General features: G+C 36.3%; 1 protein-coding gene across 4 annotated transcripts in view; it reads right to left on the minus strand.

The window, feature by feature from the left end:
• Nucleotides 1-21613, minus strand: part of LOC103097375 (uncharacterized) — a 150492-nt gene that overhangs the window by 17746 nt on the left and 111133 nt on the right. For all 4 annotated transcript variants that reach the window (XM_007496430.3, XM_007496429.3, XM_056802642.1 and 1 more), the window contains 5 exons: nucleotides 19303-19367; nucleotides 9127-9204; nucleotides 2963-3020; nucleotides 2570-2642; nucleotides 1041-1117 (listed from right to left, as the gene is read on the minus strand). In XM_007496430.3, coding sequence (XP_007496492.1) covers nucleotides 1041-1117; nucleotides 2570-2642; nucleotides 2963-3020; nucleotides 9127-9204; nucleotides 19303-19367 — 351 coding nt within the window. The remainder of the gene's footprint in view (nucleotides 1-1040; nucleotides 1118-2569; nucleotides 2643-2962; nucleotides 3021-9126; nucleotides 9205-19302; nucleotides 19368-21613) is intronic.

Here is a 21613-nt window from a genome sequence, read left to right on the forward strand (position 1 = left end):
TAAGTGTTAATAAGTACCAAAGAATAAAACCAATTAAAGGCTCTGTTGTGGTCAGTAGATATGGACAAGAACCAGCTTAGATACAAGCAGCATCTCCTTAGAGAATCCACTGGTCCCTCTATTGTCATTGAAACTTAGATAGTAATCTCTAGTTCAGTTGTTTTTCAGTTTTATCTGACTTCATGACACCATTTGGAGTTTCTTGACAGATACACTGTAGTGGTTTGACATTTCCTTCTGCAGCTCATTTTACAGATGAGAAAACTGAAACAAACAGAGCTAAGCATCTTACCCAGCATCACGTAGCTACTAGGTCTCTGAAGCCAGATTTGAACTCAGGAAGAGTCTTCTTGCCCCCTGGCCCAGCATTTTATCACTGAGCTACTTAGCTGCCCCATCACTGTACATGTTCTTTGTCAAGTCAAGAGAAGTGTCCTTTATACTGTAGATGTTTCTGAAACAATGGCTAAACTTCTAAACATAAAGGCAGTTTTTTAAAACGATCTAAGCTTTCCAGTACTCTGAAGTGGTTACAGATAGGATCTCAGGATTAAAAAGCTAGATTTTAGAGATTATCTAGACTAACCTCTTCTTTTTATAGATTAGGGAACTGAGGTCCAAAGACATGCTCAAGGTCATACGGCTATGTGGGATTTGGATTTGCATCCCTTTTCTCTATTATATATCACATTTTGTCGGTATAGAGACAAGTTTTTGAATAGCCCGTTACAACTACATACAAAAAATATATTCAGGAATATCTGTTAAAGCCTTGTTTATCTCACTCAGGTTGTTATTCCAGTTCATACCATAGGAAATAGCATCTTCATTATCCCAGCAGGTTTCTATAGCAGAAAATTCAGTAAAATACTGATCCTTAAAGTTGAGAAGAATATTCTATTTTAAGAAAGAGAGAATCTTGGGTTTTCTTCACTGTTGCTAAGAAAGGAAACCCCTCCCAACAATTAAGACATGATTTAAAATAATTTTAACCCTCACCCAGATTTAAGTTCTGATCTTACACAGGCTTGTGATCTTACCAGGGCTGCCAGAGAGGTTGATGATGATGATGATGTCGGAGTAGCCAAAAGATGTTTCTTGGAAGAACTTCTAGATGCTTAAAAGAGGGAAGACATTTTGTTGTTTAGGGTGCCATTTTAGAGATACTGGATCATTTTTCTTAATGCCAACATCCCCAATAAACAAAAGCTTTAAAAGTACTTGGGAAAGTCACTTGGGAGAAGGTAAGGTTGCCATCTGAGAAATTCTAGAAAGAGAAGAGACCTTTGGATAGAGCCAAGGAAGTGCAAAATGACTGAGGATCCAACAACTGTCAGTCTGACTCAGAGGGGATCCAACCTGAGGCTAATAAGGTGAGAGTGAAATAATACAGCAAGGCTTTATCTAAAGGAATAGAGGGGTGATGGGAGGCCCATGGCAATAGAAGTAGGAGTAGAATGAGTCGGGGGGAGGAAGGGAGGAGCCCCAAACCAATGGATGGCTATGGGTCTCCACCAGAGTGGAAAAGGGAGTGACCTCTTATGGTGGTTGTCTGGGATGAGGTAACCTGGATAGCCTCTATTGGTCAAAGTGGCTATTTGGGTGAAGTTCATTGGATAGTCCTGAGGGTGCTAGCTGTGCCCAGTGATGTTGTACAGACTGAGGGACAGGATTTTGGTATTCAGTCAGGTATTGCTGAGGCAGTTCCTGTGCCAGACTTGGGCAGGTGTTGGGGAAAGGGAAGCTTTGGTCCCATGATCTATCATTTCCATCTTTAGATTTATATAAAAAGAAAAATGAGATGGAGAGGACTTTGGGGGATATTTTGGGGAGGGGGAAACAAGTCCAAGGGGGAATATGCTTGGAATGTCTGAGACTTTTAATTGCTAGAATCTCAATGGTTCTCTAAGTTTAGGGCAGTTAAGGATTAAGTAAGATTTTGGTGTTCTGCCAGGCAATCTTGAAGCAATTTCTGTCCCAGGCTTAAGCAGGTGCTGGAGGAACAGGGGCTTTGGACCCATGATCTATCAACAATGGATACATTGGAGATGTGGCAATTAGGTAAGAGGAGAACCAGCAGTGAGCAATATAACAGAAGAATGGAGTATCCAGGATAGAGGGGTGATCAGCAGTAGTAGAGAAGTTGAAGAAAATGACAACTGAGAAAAAGATATCAGGTTTGGCAATTCACTGATCATTGGTAACATTGAGAAAGCTGTTTCAATTAATTGCATAGAGGCATCAGAAGCCAAATTTGAAAGGGTTAGGGAAGTGGGCAGGGAAGTAGAAGCAACAATTTTGTTTTAAGAGTTTGGCAGGGAATGGAGAAGAGATGTGGGATGATTATTTGAGAGGAGGGTAAATTCAAGGGAATTTTTAAAAAAAAACTGGATGAACCTAGATATATTTGCAGATAAAAAGAGTCAATAGATAGACACTGATTATAGGAAAGAAAGAGTAGGTGGGAAAACTGAGTAGAAATGGTTGGTGACACAACCTCCTAAAGGAGCTTAGAGATCATTCCAATTAAGTCTAGATTTCTGTTTTGGAAAGAGTATAGTGGAGATACCTGGGGTCATTCTGTCCAAAGTCCTTTGTTCAAAAAAATCATCTTCTATCTGGGCAAGTACCAAGCACCGACCCTGAAAAAGGATTCAGAATTACATGGATGGGTACCCAGTGACATTCAGTGTCTATAGGGTTTGAATTATACCCATTTAGGTATTGACTTGTCTGGTTCAATTGATTCAAAATGTTAAAAAAAAAAGCCTTAAAATTATTCTTAATCTAGTAATCTTAATCTACTACTAAACTACTAGTGGACCATAAAGTTCACCTTGATTCAGTTATTTTGGGGGTTTTGTAGCTCACCACAGAAATAGGATTAAGATCGAAACTGTTGTTAGTGGTTGCTTTTTACCTGAATTTTAATTGGAAAGTATCACTCTAATTCTTTGCTTACCGATCTGATGACAATGAGCTCATCGGAGTATAAATTTTCACAGACAAGAGTCCCAGCCCTTAAACAGAATGGAAAAATAGTATTAAAAATACCCATTTAAGGTAGTTTTCACATGAAGAAATCAAAACTATCAATAAACACATGAAAAAGTGTTCTAAATACCTCCTGTTTAAAGAAATGTAAATCTAAACAATTCTGAGGTACCACCTCACACCTAGCAGACTAGCAAAGGAAAGTGATAAATGTTGTGGGTTGTGGGTTGTGGCCAAATTGGGATATTAATACACTGCAGGTGGAGTTGTGAATTGGTCCAACCATTCTGGAGGGCAACTTGTAACTATTCCCCAAAGGGCTTTAAAAGAATACCTGACCTTTGATCCAACAATACCACTGCTGGGTTTGTACCCAAAGAGATAATAAGGAAAAAGACTTGTACAAGAATATTCATAGTTGCACTCTTTGTGGTGGCAAAAATTGGAAAATGAGGGGATGCCTTTCAATTGGGGAATGGCTGAACAAATCATGGTATCTGATGGTGATGTTATACTACTGTGATGAAAGGAATAATGAACTGGAGGATTTCTATGTGAACTAGAAAGACCTCTAGGAATTGATACAGAGTGAAAGGGGCAGAACCAGGAGAACAATGTACACAGAGACTGATACATTATGGCACAATCAAATGTAATGGACTTTTCAAGTAGCAGCTATGCCATGATCCAGGACAATCCAGCAGAACTTATGAGAAAGAACATTATCCATATCCACAGAAAAAACTGTGGGAGTAGAAAAGCAGAAGAAAAACAACTGCTTGATCATGTGGTTTGATGGAGATGTGATTGGAGTTTTTATATTAAAATTTCACTTTATTGCAAATATGAATCACATGGAAATAGGTTTTGAATAATGATTCATTTATAACCCAGTGAACTTGATTGTCAACTCTGGGAAGGAGGAGGAAAGAGGGGAGGGAAAGAACATGAATCATATAACCATGGGAAAATATTCTAAATATATTTTTTAAAGTCACATAAAGTAGAAAAAAATTTTAATACCCATTCACTCATTTCTTCTGTTCATTCAACAAACATGGGGCATGTCTAGTTTTGAACTAGGCATTATGGGGGAATACAAAATTAGAAAGAAAGCAATATCTGTATTCAAGAAGTTTATCAGAAGTGCAGCATAGCCATCAAACAACTAACTAGGTAAAAGTAGGATAAGATATTTGAAATGCATCATAGTGTAAAGGGAAGTTTTTAAAGAACTGGATGGACCTAGATATGCTTGCAGACAAAAAGAGTCAATAGATAGAGACTGATGATAGGAAAGAAAGAAGGGGTGGCAGTATAATGAAAACAAGATGATAGTGGGTAAAACTGATGGCATTGGATGTCTAAATATGGGCAGAATCACAGTTGAGCACTGCTGAACAACTGAAATTCCCTAGGCAGGCCCAGCTAGCATGGACATATGGTTCTGAAATGTCACCTTTCGCCTAAATAGGCCCTTTTTATTAAGAGTGATTCCCAATGGAACAGTGGACAAAAAAATTCTTCCTTAAGATGAAATAATAGCCATAAGAAAAGGTGTAAAAGCGCCTAGTCATTAGGAAAATGCAATCAGTTAATCAACAAATGTTTATTAAATTCCTACAATGTGTCAGGCACTGTCCAAGGCACTTGGGATACAAATACAAAAAAAATATCCTATTTGCAAGGAGTATAAATTGTAATTGGGAAGATTAAACATAAATAAATGCATACAGAATAAAAAAGAAAGAGAAATATAACTAGAAACACATATGTTAAATATGAAGTAATTTAGAAAGAGAGAACACTAGCAGCAGTGGGGATTGTGAAAAGAGATGATACTTAAGAAGAGAGGGATTCTATGATGGAGAAGCATTTCAGGCATAAAGGAAGGGATGTGCAAAGGAGATAGATAAGAACTTTACCATCATGTCTAAGGACAAGTCAAAGAGTTGAGATAATGTTCTTAAAGACTTTAAAAGCTATAAACAGAGAAGTTAATATTTTATTCTAGAGAAAAATAGAGAAACATTAAAGTCAATTAAGTGGGAGAGTTCCATGATCAGATCTGTGCTTCAGAAAAACATTTTGGCAGTAGTATGGAGATTGAACCGGAGCAGTGAGACACTTGAGGAAGACCAGTGAGAAGTCTGAACTAAGGTGGTGGCTGTGTGAACAGAGAGAAAAGACTGGATGTGAATGAAGTTGTAGAAATAGAAATGGCAATTTTTGGCTATAAGAATGAGAAGCTAAGTATAATATCTGAGGATATGAACTTGGCAGATTGGAAGAATGATAGTGCTTTTGACAGAAACCAGGAACTTTGGAAGAGGGATTTGCAAGGTGAATTTGAGAGAGAAAATTATGAATTTGGGTTCAGACAGAGTTTCCTGTGTCTCTGGAACATCTAACTTTTAATAGCCAATAGTCAATTGCTGTTGCATGATTGCAGTTCAAGGGAAAGGATGAGATATATCAATTTATGAGTTATCTGCAAAACAATGATAATTAAACTCATGGGAGCTCGTGAGGTTAACAAGAAAAAGATTGCAGAAGGAGAACAGAAGAGAGCCCAGGACAGAGCCTTGGGAACATCCATATTTAGGGGGTATGGTGTGGATATTGTGTCAACAAAGGAGACCAAGAAGAACTTGTGATACAGGTAGGAGGGGAGCCAGGAGAAAGTAGAGTCATTAAAAAACTACAGAGATTATTTAGGAGAAGATGATAGTCAAAAATGTCAAATGCAACAGATAGATCAAGAAAAATTAGAACTGGAAAAAAAATACCAGATTTTGTAAGTAAGAGATTAAGAGATTGTTGTGAACTCTGAAGAGAGAAGTTTCAGTTAGGTGATGAGGCCAGAAGCCGGATGAAAGGAGCTGAGGAGTAATGGAAAGTGAAAGCAGCAAATGTAAATAGCTTTTTCTAGAAGATTGATAGAGAAAGGGAGAAAAATATAGGAAAATAACTTGAAGGGAGGGTCTAGTGATGATTTTTGGAGAATGGTGAGATGAGTATGTTTGAAAGCAGAAAGGAAAACTTGAAGTTTGAGAGAGGCTACAATGTTCTCACAATATGAGAAATGGAAAAATGGTTCATGTCAAGAAAAGTCTAATTTACGTTCACTAGAATGGAAAAAAATCAAAAGATAAAATCATTATGGAGTTATAGGGAAACAGATATCAATGGAAGTGCAGACTACTAGAAATACATGATGGCAATAAAGCAATGTGTCATCAGTCACAAAACATCACCATTTATTGGACCAAGGGATTCCATTGCTGGAATGATATTATCAAACATCATAAAAATAAACCAGAGTTCTAGCTGCATAAAAACATTCACAGGTCTTCTATTTGAAAAGAAAAAAATGAAAAATTTTTAAATATTCACATTAAGAGAATGGATAAAAATAAATATAAATGGAATATTATGGTATCACACCACAAAGACCACAAGGATATTTGTAACAGTGTTGGATTTGAGGAGAAAATATTCTGTTTGAATCACTTGTGGAACATCTACCTAGACATATCCAACAGGTTAAATGAGTAACTGAAATTCACAGAATTAAATAATAAATACATTAGGCACAATATAAAGTTCTCTATCCTGTAAAAGTTTCCTATTTTTATAATTAGATTGTAACCTTGTTGCAAGAAGGTGGGTCTCATGTTTCCTATTTCTTTTTTATTATAGACTCCACAACACAAATTACAGTAATTTGCCCCAATACGATGCTCAGGAAACGCTGAGAAATGACAAAACTTCTACAACTAATTCTATCAGGAAATATATAAACACCAATGTTCATTTGATTTCCTTTACACATTAAGAAAAACTTTTCAGCACCCACTAACTGAAATTGTTCTAAAATGAGAAAAAGAAAAAGACTCAGGAAATTCATTTCTCAGAGCTTCTTAAGAACAAAAAACTAACTCATGCCTGGGTACTTGTTTCTTCGACTCTAAATTAATGACTGGATGAATTCTGAAAACACAACAACAAAAAGCCAGTCGATTTAAATAATATATGTCACAAGAAAATAAAACAATTCAGAAATGATACGTCAGAGGCCATCTGATCCACTGGACCTCAGGTACTGTCACCATCCAGGAACCCACTACCTGCTGAGGTTTCCTTTTCCCCAACTCTATTAGGGAGTTTTTCCTTATCTTGAACCTAAATCTGTTTTTTGCCACTTTTACCCTCTGCTTCTACTTCTGCCTTCAGGGGGAAGTAGAACTTGTCTATTCTATTTCCCATATGCCAGCACTTCAAATATTTTTGGATAGCTATTGGGACCCTCTAAGTCAAATGAAGATGACAGTATAATTTGAAGAGATTTCCATAAAGAACTATAAACTATACTAGTTTGGTCAAAACATTAGGACTCCTCCTCCATGATTGTTTTAAGCGATATACACAAATGAGATGACTGGACAGTTTTTGAACTTCTAAGGTGCCACAGTAATAATCACACATTTATAGGGTGTGATGTTATGTTGATATTTTGTCATGGGGCCATAATGACTGTGTTGTTCCCACTAATTGCCCTTACAACATTTGGGAAATGGTTATAATTTCCTTTCCTCTTTTGCTACTGTTCTATATACAACAGGAAAGAACACACACATTATAAAAAGAGCAAGTAAAACCTTAAGAAAAGCTGTCACTGCTCATTTTTACCACAAAGTAGAAGAAATGGTTTATCATTTAGTGTGGGAGTGTGAGTGTGAGTGTGAGCTCTATGAGGTCCTCCAGGGTAGATTTTGTCTTTGTATCCCTAATGATAAATACATGGCATGTCCTTAATAAATTCTTGTTGGCTTGACTTGCTTTGACCCTGGAGGGGAAACCTTGGATGTTGTGGTTTTCTTTTCTTGTCTTAGCTTAAAAACAATCTAAACTTAAAAGCTCATAGCAGAGCCACAAAGATGACACCCCAAGTGTAAAGGAACTTCACAGGGGGAAAAAATGACAACTGAGGAATATTGGAAATAAAGTTTCCCCCTCCCTCCAGGCCACTAAAATTACTAGGGCAAGGGAGCACTTGCGGAGGGGGCAGGTAGGAGTGGAGTGGTTGAATTATCCATTCTTTGCACCATGGAGATGGTTTGGAGCCAGATCTTTAATCCCTAGGAGCCAGAGAAGGAGCATTTCTTTCTATGGGGCTGAGATAAATTATAGTTTATTTATAGGACTATATTGATAGGCTCTGCAAAAGTGGTTGGAATTAAAGTTTTACTGATCTATCTACAATTCCCTTAGGGGAAGGAAATGTTTCATTCTTCATACTTGTATCCCTACTGCTTAGAACAGTGTCTAGAACACAGTTGGCATCTAATAAATTATTATTGGTTGATTGATTGATTGATATGCTAGACCACATATCACATCAAACCCATCTTAACCATAATAACTTACACTTCTCCCAACAGGGGGAGATTTAATCACCACTAACTTCTCTTACCACCCCAAACTGTTTTTCTATAAGGGAGAAAAGTTCTTAGTGGTAGATAGCAAATTCCAGAATGAACAGGTAGGACATTTAAAATTGGTCTCAATTCTGGGATAAAGTAACTTGGGTTGCCCTATTTTATTTTGAAGTAAAGAAAAATGAGTGACTTGTACCAGTCTTAGTATATGAAGAGCTTCTGGAAATAGTTTTTACCTATAGTTGACTTTCAAATGCATTGAAGAAAGGAAAATGAATGAGAGAAATCACAAAATAGTAGATTTAGTATTAGAAAAGGCTTAAAAGCCATCTACTCTACCTCCTTCCAAATGATTTTGAAATGAGAAAACTGAGGCACAGAGAAGTTAAGCCACTTGTCCAATGTTACACAACTAGTGTCTGAAGTGAGATGGAACCCAAGTTCTTTTGACTCAAAGATTTAAATAGCCAGTAGTGAGAGCTGGACAGAATCTATCTATGGATTTTTTTTAATGAGTTTGATTTGCCTCTTTCTGAGATGATTTGGGCATCTAATTTAGGGGTTAAATAACAAAGACATGGTAACTTGATAAGATTGTGCTCAAACTCATTCTTATCTTTACAGCTAAGAGGGATCATTAACAGAATCCAATAAGAAATCTTATAAACTGCAGAACTTTACAACTAACAACCTGTAGTATCTGAGCAAGGAATAATGGACAAGAAAATCAATCTTCTCTTCTGTCCAGGAAGAAAATATTGGCAGCTGCCTATTGAGAAAAGAGAATACAAATGTTAGAGTTTAGGAAGATGAACCAGTTTACCAGTGGATAGCTTAAAGCTATATATACCACTTACCATTTTATGATTTAAAAAATCCAACTTGATGACTTTTCAACCTGATAGACTTTGATAAATATCTCATGAATTCTGCTTTAATGATGCATTGCTATATAGTAAAATATGGCTGATAATGATCCCTTGAACTTTATTTGAGAAATGAGCTCATAGTCTTTATTTCAACACAGGCCAGTATCATGTAAGTAAGAACTTTGGAGTCTTAATCAATAAGTTCTTTGTCAATCAATTGTTTGTGATTGTTATTAAAACATAGAGGATCTAATTCCCAACATTACTCTAGGACTTATTTCCAGTTGATGATAACTATGTTTTTCTTTCCTTTCCATTAACTTCTTGGCCATTCTACACAATACATTTTTTAAAGATTACATTAAAAATTAACAGTACTTGTTTTAAGATTTTGTGAAATTTTGGTATCATATGATTAGAGTTGAAAATTGTCTAGTTCAACTTTTCATTAACCAGATGAAAAAATCAAGGCCTAGAGAAGACTGGACCTTCTCAAGGTTCCATGTGTTCCATTGAAACCCAAGTCATAATAAAGTCATAGATTTACAACTTGAAAGAATCTTAGACAGCATCTAGTATGAGCTCCAAAGAGGTTAAATATTTGCCCAGCATCATATAGTTAGTAAACGGCAGAGCTGAAATTGAAAATCAGATCCTCTGACTCCAAATCCAATGCTCTTTCCATGATACCATCTGTCTTAGGGACAGAAAATTCTATTCATTGATTCATTTAATGAATATTTACTGAACACTTATCATGTGCATGGCACTGTGCTACATACTGTAAGGTACTCAATTATCCCAAGAGGCTTTTCCTCTTTCCTCAGGGAATTTGTAATCTAGCGTAAAGGGAGAAGGAATAAAAGAATTACACAAGAAAGTACATCAAAATGAAGAACATAGGTGAATTGATCCAACCATTCTGGATGGTAATTTGGAACTATGTCCAAAGGGCTTTAAAAGACTGCCTGACATTTGATCCAGTCATACCATTGCTGGGTTTATACCCCAAAGAGATCATAAGGAAAAAGACTCATGCAAAAATGTTTAGAGCTGTGCTCTTTGTGGTGGCAAAAATTTGGAAAATGAGGGGATGCCCGTCAATTGGGGAATGGCTGAACAAATTTTCTTTTGGTGATAGAATACTATTGTGCTAAAAGGAATAATGAACTGGAGGAATTCCACGTGAACTGGAATGACCTCCAGGACTTGATGCAGAGTGAAAGGAGCAGAACCAGGAGAACATTATACACAGAGACTGATACACTGTGGCACAATTGATTGTAATGGACTTCTCTATTAGCAGCAATGCAATGATCCAAAACATTTCTGAGGGACTTATGAGAAAGAACACTATCTACATTTAGAGGAAGAACTGTGGAAGTAGAAACACAGAAGAAAAACAACTGCTTAATCACATGGGTTGATGGGGACATGATTGGGGATGTAGACTCTAAATGATCACTCTAGTGCAAATATCAATAATATGGAAATAGGTCTTGATCAATGACACATGTAAAACTCAGTGGAATTGTGCATCAGCTATTGGGGGGGGCAGGGGGAGAAGAAAAAGTATGTAAAAAATGAAGAACATAACTGTTTTTAATATTCTCTTAGTCAGATAGTCAGATTTGGAGTCTTCTCTTCAGTTCTGGACACAAAATTTTTGGAATGGCATTGACAAACTTCAATCTCTTCTGATAAACTGACCAGAATAGTGAGGGGGACTTGAAGCCATGCTATATGAATAGTTACTGAAAATAGAGAGGTTTAACTTGGAGTAGAGGAGACAAGTGAAAGGGTGGCTACTTTGTGTCCAAGATGTTTGAATGGAGGTCATATGGAAAATGGATTAGATATATTTATTCTGCTTGGACCCAACATGGAAAACTAATTGGTGAAAGTTACAGGGTTGTGGATGTTAAGGCAGTGAAAGGAAGAATTTTTTAACAGAGAGAGATATCCAAAAATTGCCAAAGAATTGCTAGTGTCATAGGATTTGGGGCCATTCAGAGAGCCAGTGGAGAACTGTTCTGAAGAAATGTTTTAAATTAACACATATTCTTCCCAAACTGACTTCTACGCAGCCCAGAATTCAATCAAGGGAACATAACCATACAGCTTCACTGTGCCTGTAATTAGGAAAAACCTCATCAACAAAAAGTAATCTCACAATATTTCCACTACCCATTCCGGTCTATGCACTAGGGTGTACACTTTAATAATACAGCACATTTGTTAATACTTTACCTAAAAAAACTTTCACTATTGCTGTAATAAGCTTCAGATTTTCAGAGCTTAAGCAAAACCTGCTCTAGGCTAAAGCCTTGCAAACTGAATTCAGAATCAATTCTTCAGAGTAGGGAAAAAACCCACCATGCATTGGAATGAATTAATAATTCAAAAAGTGGTTTTTACTAAAAGGCTGTTTTCAGTACAATGGTAATTTAGGGAGCCAAATACAGTGATACATGGTAGTGGTTTGACAAACTGGTTTTTAGGTAGAAATAAATAGGAATGTCTTTCCAAATCAGTGCAATGGGTAATTGTGTCCTTATGGCCTCTTTGACAAATAATATGATGAATGATAATAATTTGAAAGGTTAGGCATAGATGGATCGCCATCTGCATTGCTAGATGAATCTCCACATTATTGAGATGACAGATCCATTGGCATATGGAAATACATTTGTGAACATTAGTTGCCATTCATACTATATATATATATATGTCTTGTATATACGTGGTTGTTTGAAGATTATCTTCCAAATGAAAATGTGACCTTTCTGAGGGCAAGGACTATAGTTTTGGGGGACAGAGGGAGGCTGTTTTTTTTTTCATTTGTTTTGTCAGCCTTTCCCTGGATCCCTAAGCTTGGCATGCTGTGTGGAATATATTTGGCACTTAATAAATATTTATCAATAATGATGCTTGATGAACCCTTCACAAAATATTTTCGCATGGATTTGCTCCTTAAAACTGGTTTAATGAGGTTTTAGTAACTAACTCAAGGTCACAAAGTAAGTGACAGAATTAGTTCCAGGCTTTCTGTCTCCTTCTCCAATAGTTTAACTATATTGGAGTTTAAAAAGGAGCATAGTTCTGCCAAGGCAACAAATCTGAATGAATTCGTGCAAAGTCCTAAATTATGCCATGCTATTAAAAATGTTGATGTATTTAGAGGAACTTAAACTGTAATTTACTTAATGTTTGTGCCTGATCTCAATGATGAAAAGCAAATGGGCTCATAGCACTGGGGTAAATTATATACAGCAAAGCTTCAGATTGCATGTGGTAAGAGAGCACAGACTGTCAGGAAGACCAGGCTATTAATAGTGAAAAAGAGACAATATTTTTACTATAATACATTGGCTTTTGATCTGAAAATTATTTTGAATTTTATTAACATTTTGTTATAAAATTTATTTTATAATAAAATGAATTAATAATAAAATAAAATTATTATAAAATTTGTGTTTTATTATAAAAATAACTGAGGAAAATAGATATCCTGGAAAAAGGCCTAGTGTTAACTTTGAAAAATTCATTCATGTTCTAGTGCAAAGCACTATTTTCTTATAACTGTTTTAAAATTTTACTTTTCCCCCTCAATTACATAAAAAAAAACAACTCACAATTTTTGTTTCTTTTTTTTTAAGTTTGAGACATATTCTTTCCCTACCTCTCTTTCCTTCTCCCTCCCCAAGATGGCAAGCAATCTTACATATTTTTTTAAGTTTGTTAGCTGCAGGTAATCCTTCAAATGTTTGTTACAGTGTATTTAAGAGAGTGCATCATTCAATATGGAAGGAAACAAATTCCTTAAATTCTATTTAAAAACTCTATATTATGACCAAAGTTTAATAAGGTATTTTTGGAGCACCACCTTGTGGACATTTTTTATAGTAACTGTTTAGAACCAGATTAAATTGTGAGACATTTGACCCCATCATTCTTCCTAAAATGCCCTTTCCCCCCCCCCCCATATGCCCTCTATTCCCTCTCTCCTTTACTTTTAAGCTTCTCTTTCCATTTCCCTTTCCAGTTTTCCAAGTGTCTCTCCGTTCTTCCAGCTTCTATACCAAGCCCTGCCAGAATCATTACCAACCCCTCTGCCACTACCATCATTTTATTTATTTTTTTATTTTTTAAACCCTTACCTTCCATCTTGGAGTCAATACTGTGTAAAGGCTTCAAGGCAGAAGAGTGGTAAGGGCTAGGCAATGGGGGTCAAGTGACTTACCCAGGGTCACACAGCTGGGAAGTGTCCAAAGTCAGATTTGAACCTAGGAACTCCCGTCTCTAGGCCTGGCTCTCAATCCACTGAGCTACCCAGCTCCCCCCCCCCATTACCATCATTTTAACATCAAGTAAGTCACATAGCCTCTCTGAGCCTTAGTTGCCTCTTCTGTAAAAAGAATGTGATTGGCAGCTAGTAAGCTAGGAAGTCAGAAAAGCAAGCATAGTAAGTGCAATGAGGAAGAGGCTGAGCTGAGATTCAAACCTGTGTCCCCTGACTCCAGAGTGGATGTTCTTTCTACTCTGCCCTTTTATCTTAAGGACAGAATTCCATTTCTTGATTCCTTCAATAATTATTTACTGACCTGCTTGTGCTCTAAAGTCTTCTTCTTTAGCTCTGGATCAATGCCCTGAGGATAATCCCCAAAGCATTAAAATACTCAGGAAAGGATATGAGAGGTCTATGTTTGTTAGCTCACAATTTTAAATCAAAGGGAGGAACCAAGTGAATGTTACAGAAGTGAGGAAATAAGAAGGGGATAGCCTTTGAATTGCAGTGAAACACCCTCACTTCAGAACCTATCCATAGCCTGGCAGCAGAATCATTCCGTGCTGTCCAAGGCTATTTACTCCATATAAATATGGAGAGAAAATGTCATTTTCCTGTCATGTTCTCATTTGCCAAATTATATTCGTTCTTTGGAGGCATGAGCACAAACTGTGAATGGAATATTCTGGACACTCACTTGCCTCAGTTTTCTCATTTGTAAAATGGGGATTCCAAAAGCACCTACTTCCCAGGTTGTTGTAAAGATCAAATGAGACTATAACTGTAAAGCATTAAGTAGTGTCTGGTATCTAGTAAGTGCTACATAAATGTTAGCAATTACTATTATTCATCATAAAGCACCCAACTCATAATAAGCACTTTATAAATGTTCACTCTTATTATCATTATTACCTGGAAAAGATTAATCACAGTGATTGGCTCATAGTAAGCATTATATAAATGTTAGCTATGGTGGCAATAGTAATAGTAGTAGTAATACTAATGTTCTGATGCTGAATTCATGGCATTGACAGATTGAAAGCAGTTTTTTTTGTTTGTTTATGTTCATTTTTCTTTAAAAAAAACCTTACCTTTTGTTTTATTTTTTTTCTTACCTTTTGTTTTAGAACCAACACCAAGTATCAGTTCCAAGGCAAAAGAGCTAAGCAATGGATGTTAAGTGACTTGCCCAGAGTCACAAAACTAGGAAGTATCTAAGGCCAAATTTGAACCCAAGACTTCCTGTCTCTAGCTGTGGCTCTCTATCCAGTGAGCCACCTATGTGCTCCCCAATTTGTTTTTCACAGACCTAATCCTAATAAGAGCACATGGTGTTCCTTCAGCCTAAGGGAATCTGTGAAAAATACATTTTTCTCTCTTTTCCACAAAAATAAAATTAAGTCATCAAAAGAACTAAAATTCACCATTGATTCTGATGTGAGATTATTAATCTTAATCCAACTGTTTCAAATCCAGGACATACCCTTCTGAAACTAAACTAGATTGGATACCATCCTAGTCCTTCTGTGTTCTGATAATAAATACATGGAAGGTTCTTTTCACAGAATTGTACAATCTTAGATTTGAAAGGGATCTCCAAAACAATCTAGTCCAATCCACTTCTGGACTGAAATCATCTCCAAAGGATTCTTAAACAAGTAGTCATTCAGTCATTATGTAGAAACCTCTAGTGCCAGGAAACTCAACAGCTATGAAAATAGTCCATTCCATGGGTGTTCAGCACTAATTGTCAAAGTTTTTTTCTTACAGCCAGCTGAAATCTTCCTCTCTGAAGCTTGTCCTCATATATCTTGGCTCTGGAGCCAAGTAAAATTACTTTAAGACATCTTTCCTATGACATCCTTTCAAAATGCTTAAAGAGAGCTATGGCATACTCCTTAGTAGTCATTTTATATTGTTTTAGCATGGTCTCATAGATAGCTCTTCCTATATCTTTAAAAATCTTTTCCTCCTCAAAAATTTTGGAACACTTTTTCTAGAGCTCTCCTTTGTCCTCTCACAACACCATGGATTTATGTCCATATTATGCATTAGTTATAAGCTTCCTAAGGGAAGGCTAGCACATGGCAAACAGTAGATGCTTAACAAATGTTTGCTACATTTTCATTTCAAATTTTCTTTTTGTAAGAAAAGTTAAATTGCCAATGGTATATTTAAACATTTTGTATTTTACCACCAGAGGACACTGCTGACCAAATGCTTGGACTTAGCAGAGAGAATCAAGTACCATCAGTTACATCTTCATCCCCACTGGTCATGGGCTCTGTCCTATCTCTGAGCTCTCTGTGATTCTCAGAGAGCTGGGTACCTCTCTCTTTTGGTCCTGACCCTTTTATGGGTAGCTATACTATTGTCATTATTCTGTCAGGGGTTTGGGGTATGGATTTATCTAATCAGATTTGGGGGTTTTCCTCTTAATTAGAGGGAGGGAGCCAAGAGGCTGTTAACAAAAGTGATGACAAAAAAGAAAAGGGAAGAACACTGAGACTTTTTTAATGAACAGAGAAGAAGGAAGTTCAGAAGGAGTACATATAAGCAGGATAGTTTTGAAAGTAATGTGGAGACCATATACTTTTTAAAAGAATCTTTACCTCCTGTTTTAGAATCAGTATTAAGGATTGGTTTTGTTATTTATTGTAAAGCATTTATCACAATGCCTGGCTGTAGTAAGCATTATATAAATGTTAGTTATTACATAGTAGTAGTGGTGGTTATGGTAGTATTAAACAGTAGTAGTAGTAGTAGTGCCATGATGCTGAATTCATGACAATGATAGATTTTAAAGGAGGCAATTAAGGTTAAATGACTGGAAGTATCTGAGGTCAGATTTTAATCCAGGTCTTCCTGATGCTAGCTCTGACTATTCATGGACCCACCTAGTTGCCCCTATTAAAATTTTTTTAAAGTGAGAAGTATGAAATAGAGATTCACATTTTCACAAAGAATCTCCTTTTTGGGTTCTGCTATGTGTGTAGAAATTCTCCTTTTTGATATTTAAGTACAGAAACTTTAAACATATTTTAATATATTATATTATATTTATATATAATGTATTATATAAATACTATTGCTTATGTTGTTTATATAATATCTAATAATTTAAGTTTAAATTTAAAACATTTTTAAATAAGGGGAATTTTTCCCAGTCCTTGATTATCCCTAGTAGTTGTTTCTTTCACTTCAGTATCTTTAGCAGCTTTGCCCCATTTTGTATATTTGGGTGGGGAGGAGACCAAGGATGAATTCTGTTGCCTATCTATTTTTCCATCATACAAAATTACTATTCATTCTCAATTAAGTATGTTTCTATTTGGTTTGGGCTCCTACTTAACCTTGAAGGAGTATCTAAATCATATTTACAGAATTATGATAACTGAAAACACTCAGTGACCCCAAGGCAGCTAACAGCCTGAGAGCTAAGAGGAATACCAGCTTGTCTATATAAAACAAGTTGGAACTTTTAGAAACTGATTTTGGAATCTTGAAATAGTCGATTTATAGCCATAGGCAATGATATGGCTCACCAGCAGGTGCAAGCTGACAGTTTTCTTTAGCATTTTGTCTAGCTATTGGATTTTGTTCATAATGCTATGTTTCGATTTAGAACAAATTATAATGTGTGGAGTTTTAAGACTCTAAGATATTTATAAATGGGATGCTATTTTAATGGCCCTAGGAGTTCCATTATGGAAAATCATTCTGCATTTTCATAACTCTTCAGTATTTTATCATAGGTTCCTATTACTAGACCTTGATCCTCTTATTTCTGCCCTTAGACAATACTTTCATCCTCTCATTTTTGACTTTCAGCAGGATTTTTTTCCAAACCCGAATATCCTCTAGGTGTCACACTTTCAATTTGTGAAAGCTTAGCACCTTTTGTTTGAGTATTTACAGGATTTACTAAAGGACAGAGCCCTGAATCTGAAGTCCAGAAAGCTTGAGTTCAAATCTGGACTCAGAAACTAGCAAGGTGACCCTGGGCAAGTCATTTAAACTCTGCTTCAGTTCCTTCATCTATAAAATGTGATAAAAATTCCTACTTTCCAACATTGCTGTGAAGATAAAATGAGGTCATTTTTATAAAGCTCTTTGCAAGCCTAATAATGCTACACAAACCTATTTTTATTAGTATAGCTTATTGATATATTATTAGCACATATTAGAACTTTCAAATCTGAGTGGAAAGAGTGATGGATTTGGAATCTGAGGATCAGAGTTTGAATACTAGTTCTGATGCTTACTGCCTGTTTGACTTGAGATATTTGCTAAAACACTTAGTACAAAAAGTGAATAATATGGAAATAGATATGTGATAACATTTGTATAACCCAGTGGAAGGGCTTATTGGCTCTGGAAGTGGGGGAAGAAGGGAGGGAAAGAAAATGAATCATGTAAACATGGAAAAATATTTTTAAAAATAAAAACACAGCACATACTAAGAGCAATACAATGAACCAGGACAATTCTGTGGGGCTTTGGAGAAAAAATGTTATCCACATCCAGAGAAAGAGCTGTGGGAGTAGAAATGCAGAAGAAAATATTTGATTTATCACTTGGTTATTTGGGTGTAGGATGTGGAGTTTTGGTTTTACAAGATTATTCTATTAAAAAATGAATAATGTGGAAATGGGATTTTAGTGAAAATACATGTAAAACCTAGTAGAATTGCTTAACTCCAGAAGCAGGAAGGGGAAGAGGGGAAGGAGATAACAAGAATCATGTAACCTTGGGAAACTTATGTATACATTTGTTACTAGAATAAAATAAAGAAAATTAAAAAAAAAACACTAAGCATAGAACCTGACACATAATAGGGGCTTTATAAATGCTTATTTCCTTGACCTCCACCAATAAGTTTAAGTCTCTATAAAATGAACTTTTAAGACATGCCAATTTATTTTTTTAAACCATTATGTTCTGTCTCAGCATCAATTTTTTTAACCCTATCAATCTGTTTTAGAATCAATACTAAGTATTGGGAGAAAGTGGATAGAGGTAGGCAATGGGAGTAGGATCACATAGCCAGACTTGAACCCAGGATCTCCTTTGTCTAGATCTGGCTCCCTATCCACTGAGCCACTGAGCCACTGAGCACCCCCCTCTCCCAATTTTAATTCTAAGACAGAAGAGCAGCAAAGGCTAGGCAATGGGGTTAAGTGACATGCCAGTTTCTTAAGGTAGGCTATCAAAATGGTATAAGTATATAAAACCCATCTACATTTCAGCTCTGTGTCCCAAATGTTGATTTTAACCATTTCCCCTTTAATCAACTTCTCTGCTCCAGTCTTTGTCCAGGGCTTCATTCCAACATGGCTTCTCAAAAGCTAAGCTGGCATTCTACCAGTTCTGACAGGTTCTACCCATCTTGAAGGGTTTTCCATTAAGCATAGGTCACAGGATAATAGACTTTGATTTGGAAAGTCTTTGAGGTCATCTGTGCCCAGGTCCTCTGACTCCAAATCCATTAATCTTTCCACTGTATGATGCTGCCTAGGATCAATCTGAGTTTGAGATACTCGTCACAAGAACAATGAACACTGAGTGGTGAGTTTCTTCCACTTCTGAAGTTTATGAAGATAATCTGCAATGGCAGAGAGGGGTTGCAATCTGCAATGGGAAAGGGATGTTCATGCCATCAAAATAACACATATCCTTGAAGTTTTGAAGTACTACCCTTAGACAGTACCTTAAAAAGCTGACTATTTCTTGAAATTGTTCTTGGACTATATCTGAGAGAATATAGTCAAAATCCTGAAAGACAGAACAGAAAACAACAAAGTCAATATTATAAACATAAATGGTCTGGAAAGCAATCATTCACCAAATTTATGTAGTACAAGTAGGAAAAAATAATGATGTCTCTTGAGGAGAGACAGTCTAGTAAAATACTTCAGTGGGTTAACAAATGTTCTACATTTATTTAAGAAGAAGAATAACTCGCTTAGAGTCTTATCCTGATGCCTTAAGAAAGTGACCCTGAGTTTGCCAGGAGAGTTCAAGCTTTGCCAGACCCTACTCCCCAACAGGGATTCAAGTAAAGCCTTCATGATGGTCAGTGTGTCTGTCTTCCAAAGAAAAGTCCAGCTAAGTTTAGATAAACTCATCATCAGGCTAGACTCATGATAGTGAAGATCTTGGCCACAAAAAGTCTCTAAAACCATCCAGTGAGTTCCAGGGGAGGTTTGGGCTGCTTTACTGTATCCAAGAACCCATAGGTCTTTGTAGAAAGAATCATCAGATCATAGAATTTAGAACTAAAAGGGGCCTTAAATCTCATGCAGTTTAGTGGTTTGCAGCCCTCTTGTTGGTGCATGACACTGGTCCAAAGGATTATTGGTTCCAAGACAGAAGAGTTTTAAGAGTTAAGCAATGGTGCTAACTTGTCCAGGGTCAATCAATTAGGAAATGTCTGATTTGAACCCAGGACTTCCCATCTCCAAGCCTGGTTCACAGTCCACTGAGCCACCTAACTGCCCCCATGATAAAATTATTTAATGGCTCCTTACGTAGTAAATAATATTATGAGTAACATATTAATGGTTTTCACAAAACTTTTTTGTTGCCACTGAAATTAGTTCACCGACCAAAAACAAAAAACAAACAAAAAAAAAACCCTCCAAACCACTCCTCTAGTCCAAGTGCCTCGTTTCACAGATGAAGAAATTGATCTTTATAGTGGCTAAGTGACTTTTCCAAGGTGACACAAGTAGTAACTGACTGACCCAGGATTCAAACCCAGGCTTTCTGTGCTCCTTCCACTCTGCCAAGTGACATTTATATGCCATTTTATAGTTTATAAGACACTTTTTCTGCATTATCTTATCTCAATAGGATTTAATAAAAATCTGAGGTGAGGAGCAAAGGTCCAAGCACATTTGATTTATTAGTAAAGTATGAATTTACCAATAAATAGAATCTCAGCTTCCCCAGCAAAGCCAAGACCCAGAATGAGTGGTACAGCTCTCTAATAGTTGGGGGGAAGACGGAAAATAGGAAGGCTAGCATCATAGAAAACATCATGGAAGCATAATGGAAGAAAATATGACTGGATAGAAATTAGGAATGAGGGCTAACAGCAAACTGGATTACATTGGCCAGAAACCTATCAGATTCAGCTCATGATGAAAAATGCTGTCTACCTCATGAGAAAGTACTGATGAACTCCAAATTGAACAATGAAGTGTAGTTTTCTTCCTTTCTTTACTTTTCTTGCTTTGGAGGTGGGTACTATAAGGCTTAGGAAATTGATATCATATTGCTTATGTTCTCAGTGGGTGGCAGAGCAACAGGAAAGAGGGACAGAATTTGGAGATAAAGATTTTAAATGTTAAAAATAAATAAATCACATGTATTTTTAAAAACAACTCAAAATCCTTGGAGGGATGGGGAAGAAAACTATTAAATTCAAGGGTCATTAAAGTGTGCATATTCTAACTCAGTGATACCATTATTAGGCTTATACCTCAAAGAGATCAAATAGAGAGAACAAGTTTATTTCTCTCCTCTCATCCCCCCCACACTGTATACATATTTATCACACATATGTATATACTTGTTAAATGTGTTTTATATAACATATATATATAATATTTATAGCAGCTCTTTTGTAGTGATAAAGACCTGGCAACTAAGGACGTGGCCATCACTTGGGGAATGGCTGAAAAATTGTAACATGTGAATGTAATGCTATATTATTGTGCCTTAAGAATAATGGAGACAGTTTCAGAGAAACTTGGAAAGGGGTGCATAAACTGATGTAACTATGATGAAGAATGCTACTCACCTCACAACAGAGAGAGGATCACCAGTGTGGAAGTTTGTTTTGTTTTACTAGGCAACCCTTTGTTACAAGAGTTTTTCTTTTCTTTCTTTTCCACAGGTTAACAGGGGCCAAAGAAGGATGGCAGATAAAAGAAATAAATGATAGGCAAATTTTTTAAAGAGGAAATAATTAAAAAAAATTAAAATGTTCAAGGAACCAAAATCATCTTAATATC

The sequence above is a fragment of the Monodelphis domestica genome, chromosome 6, assembly GCF_027887165.1.
Source record: "Monodelphis domestica isolate mMonDom1 chromosome 6, mMonDom1.pri, whole genome shotgun sequence".
In the NCBI taxonomy this organism is placed as follows: domain Eukaryota; kingdom Metazoa; phylum Chordata; class Mammalia; order Didelphimorphia; family Didelphidae; genus Monodelphis; species Monodelphis domestica.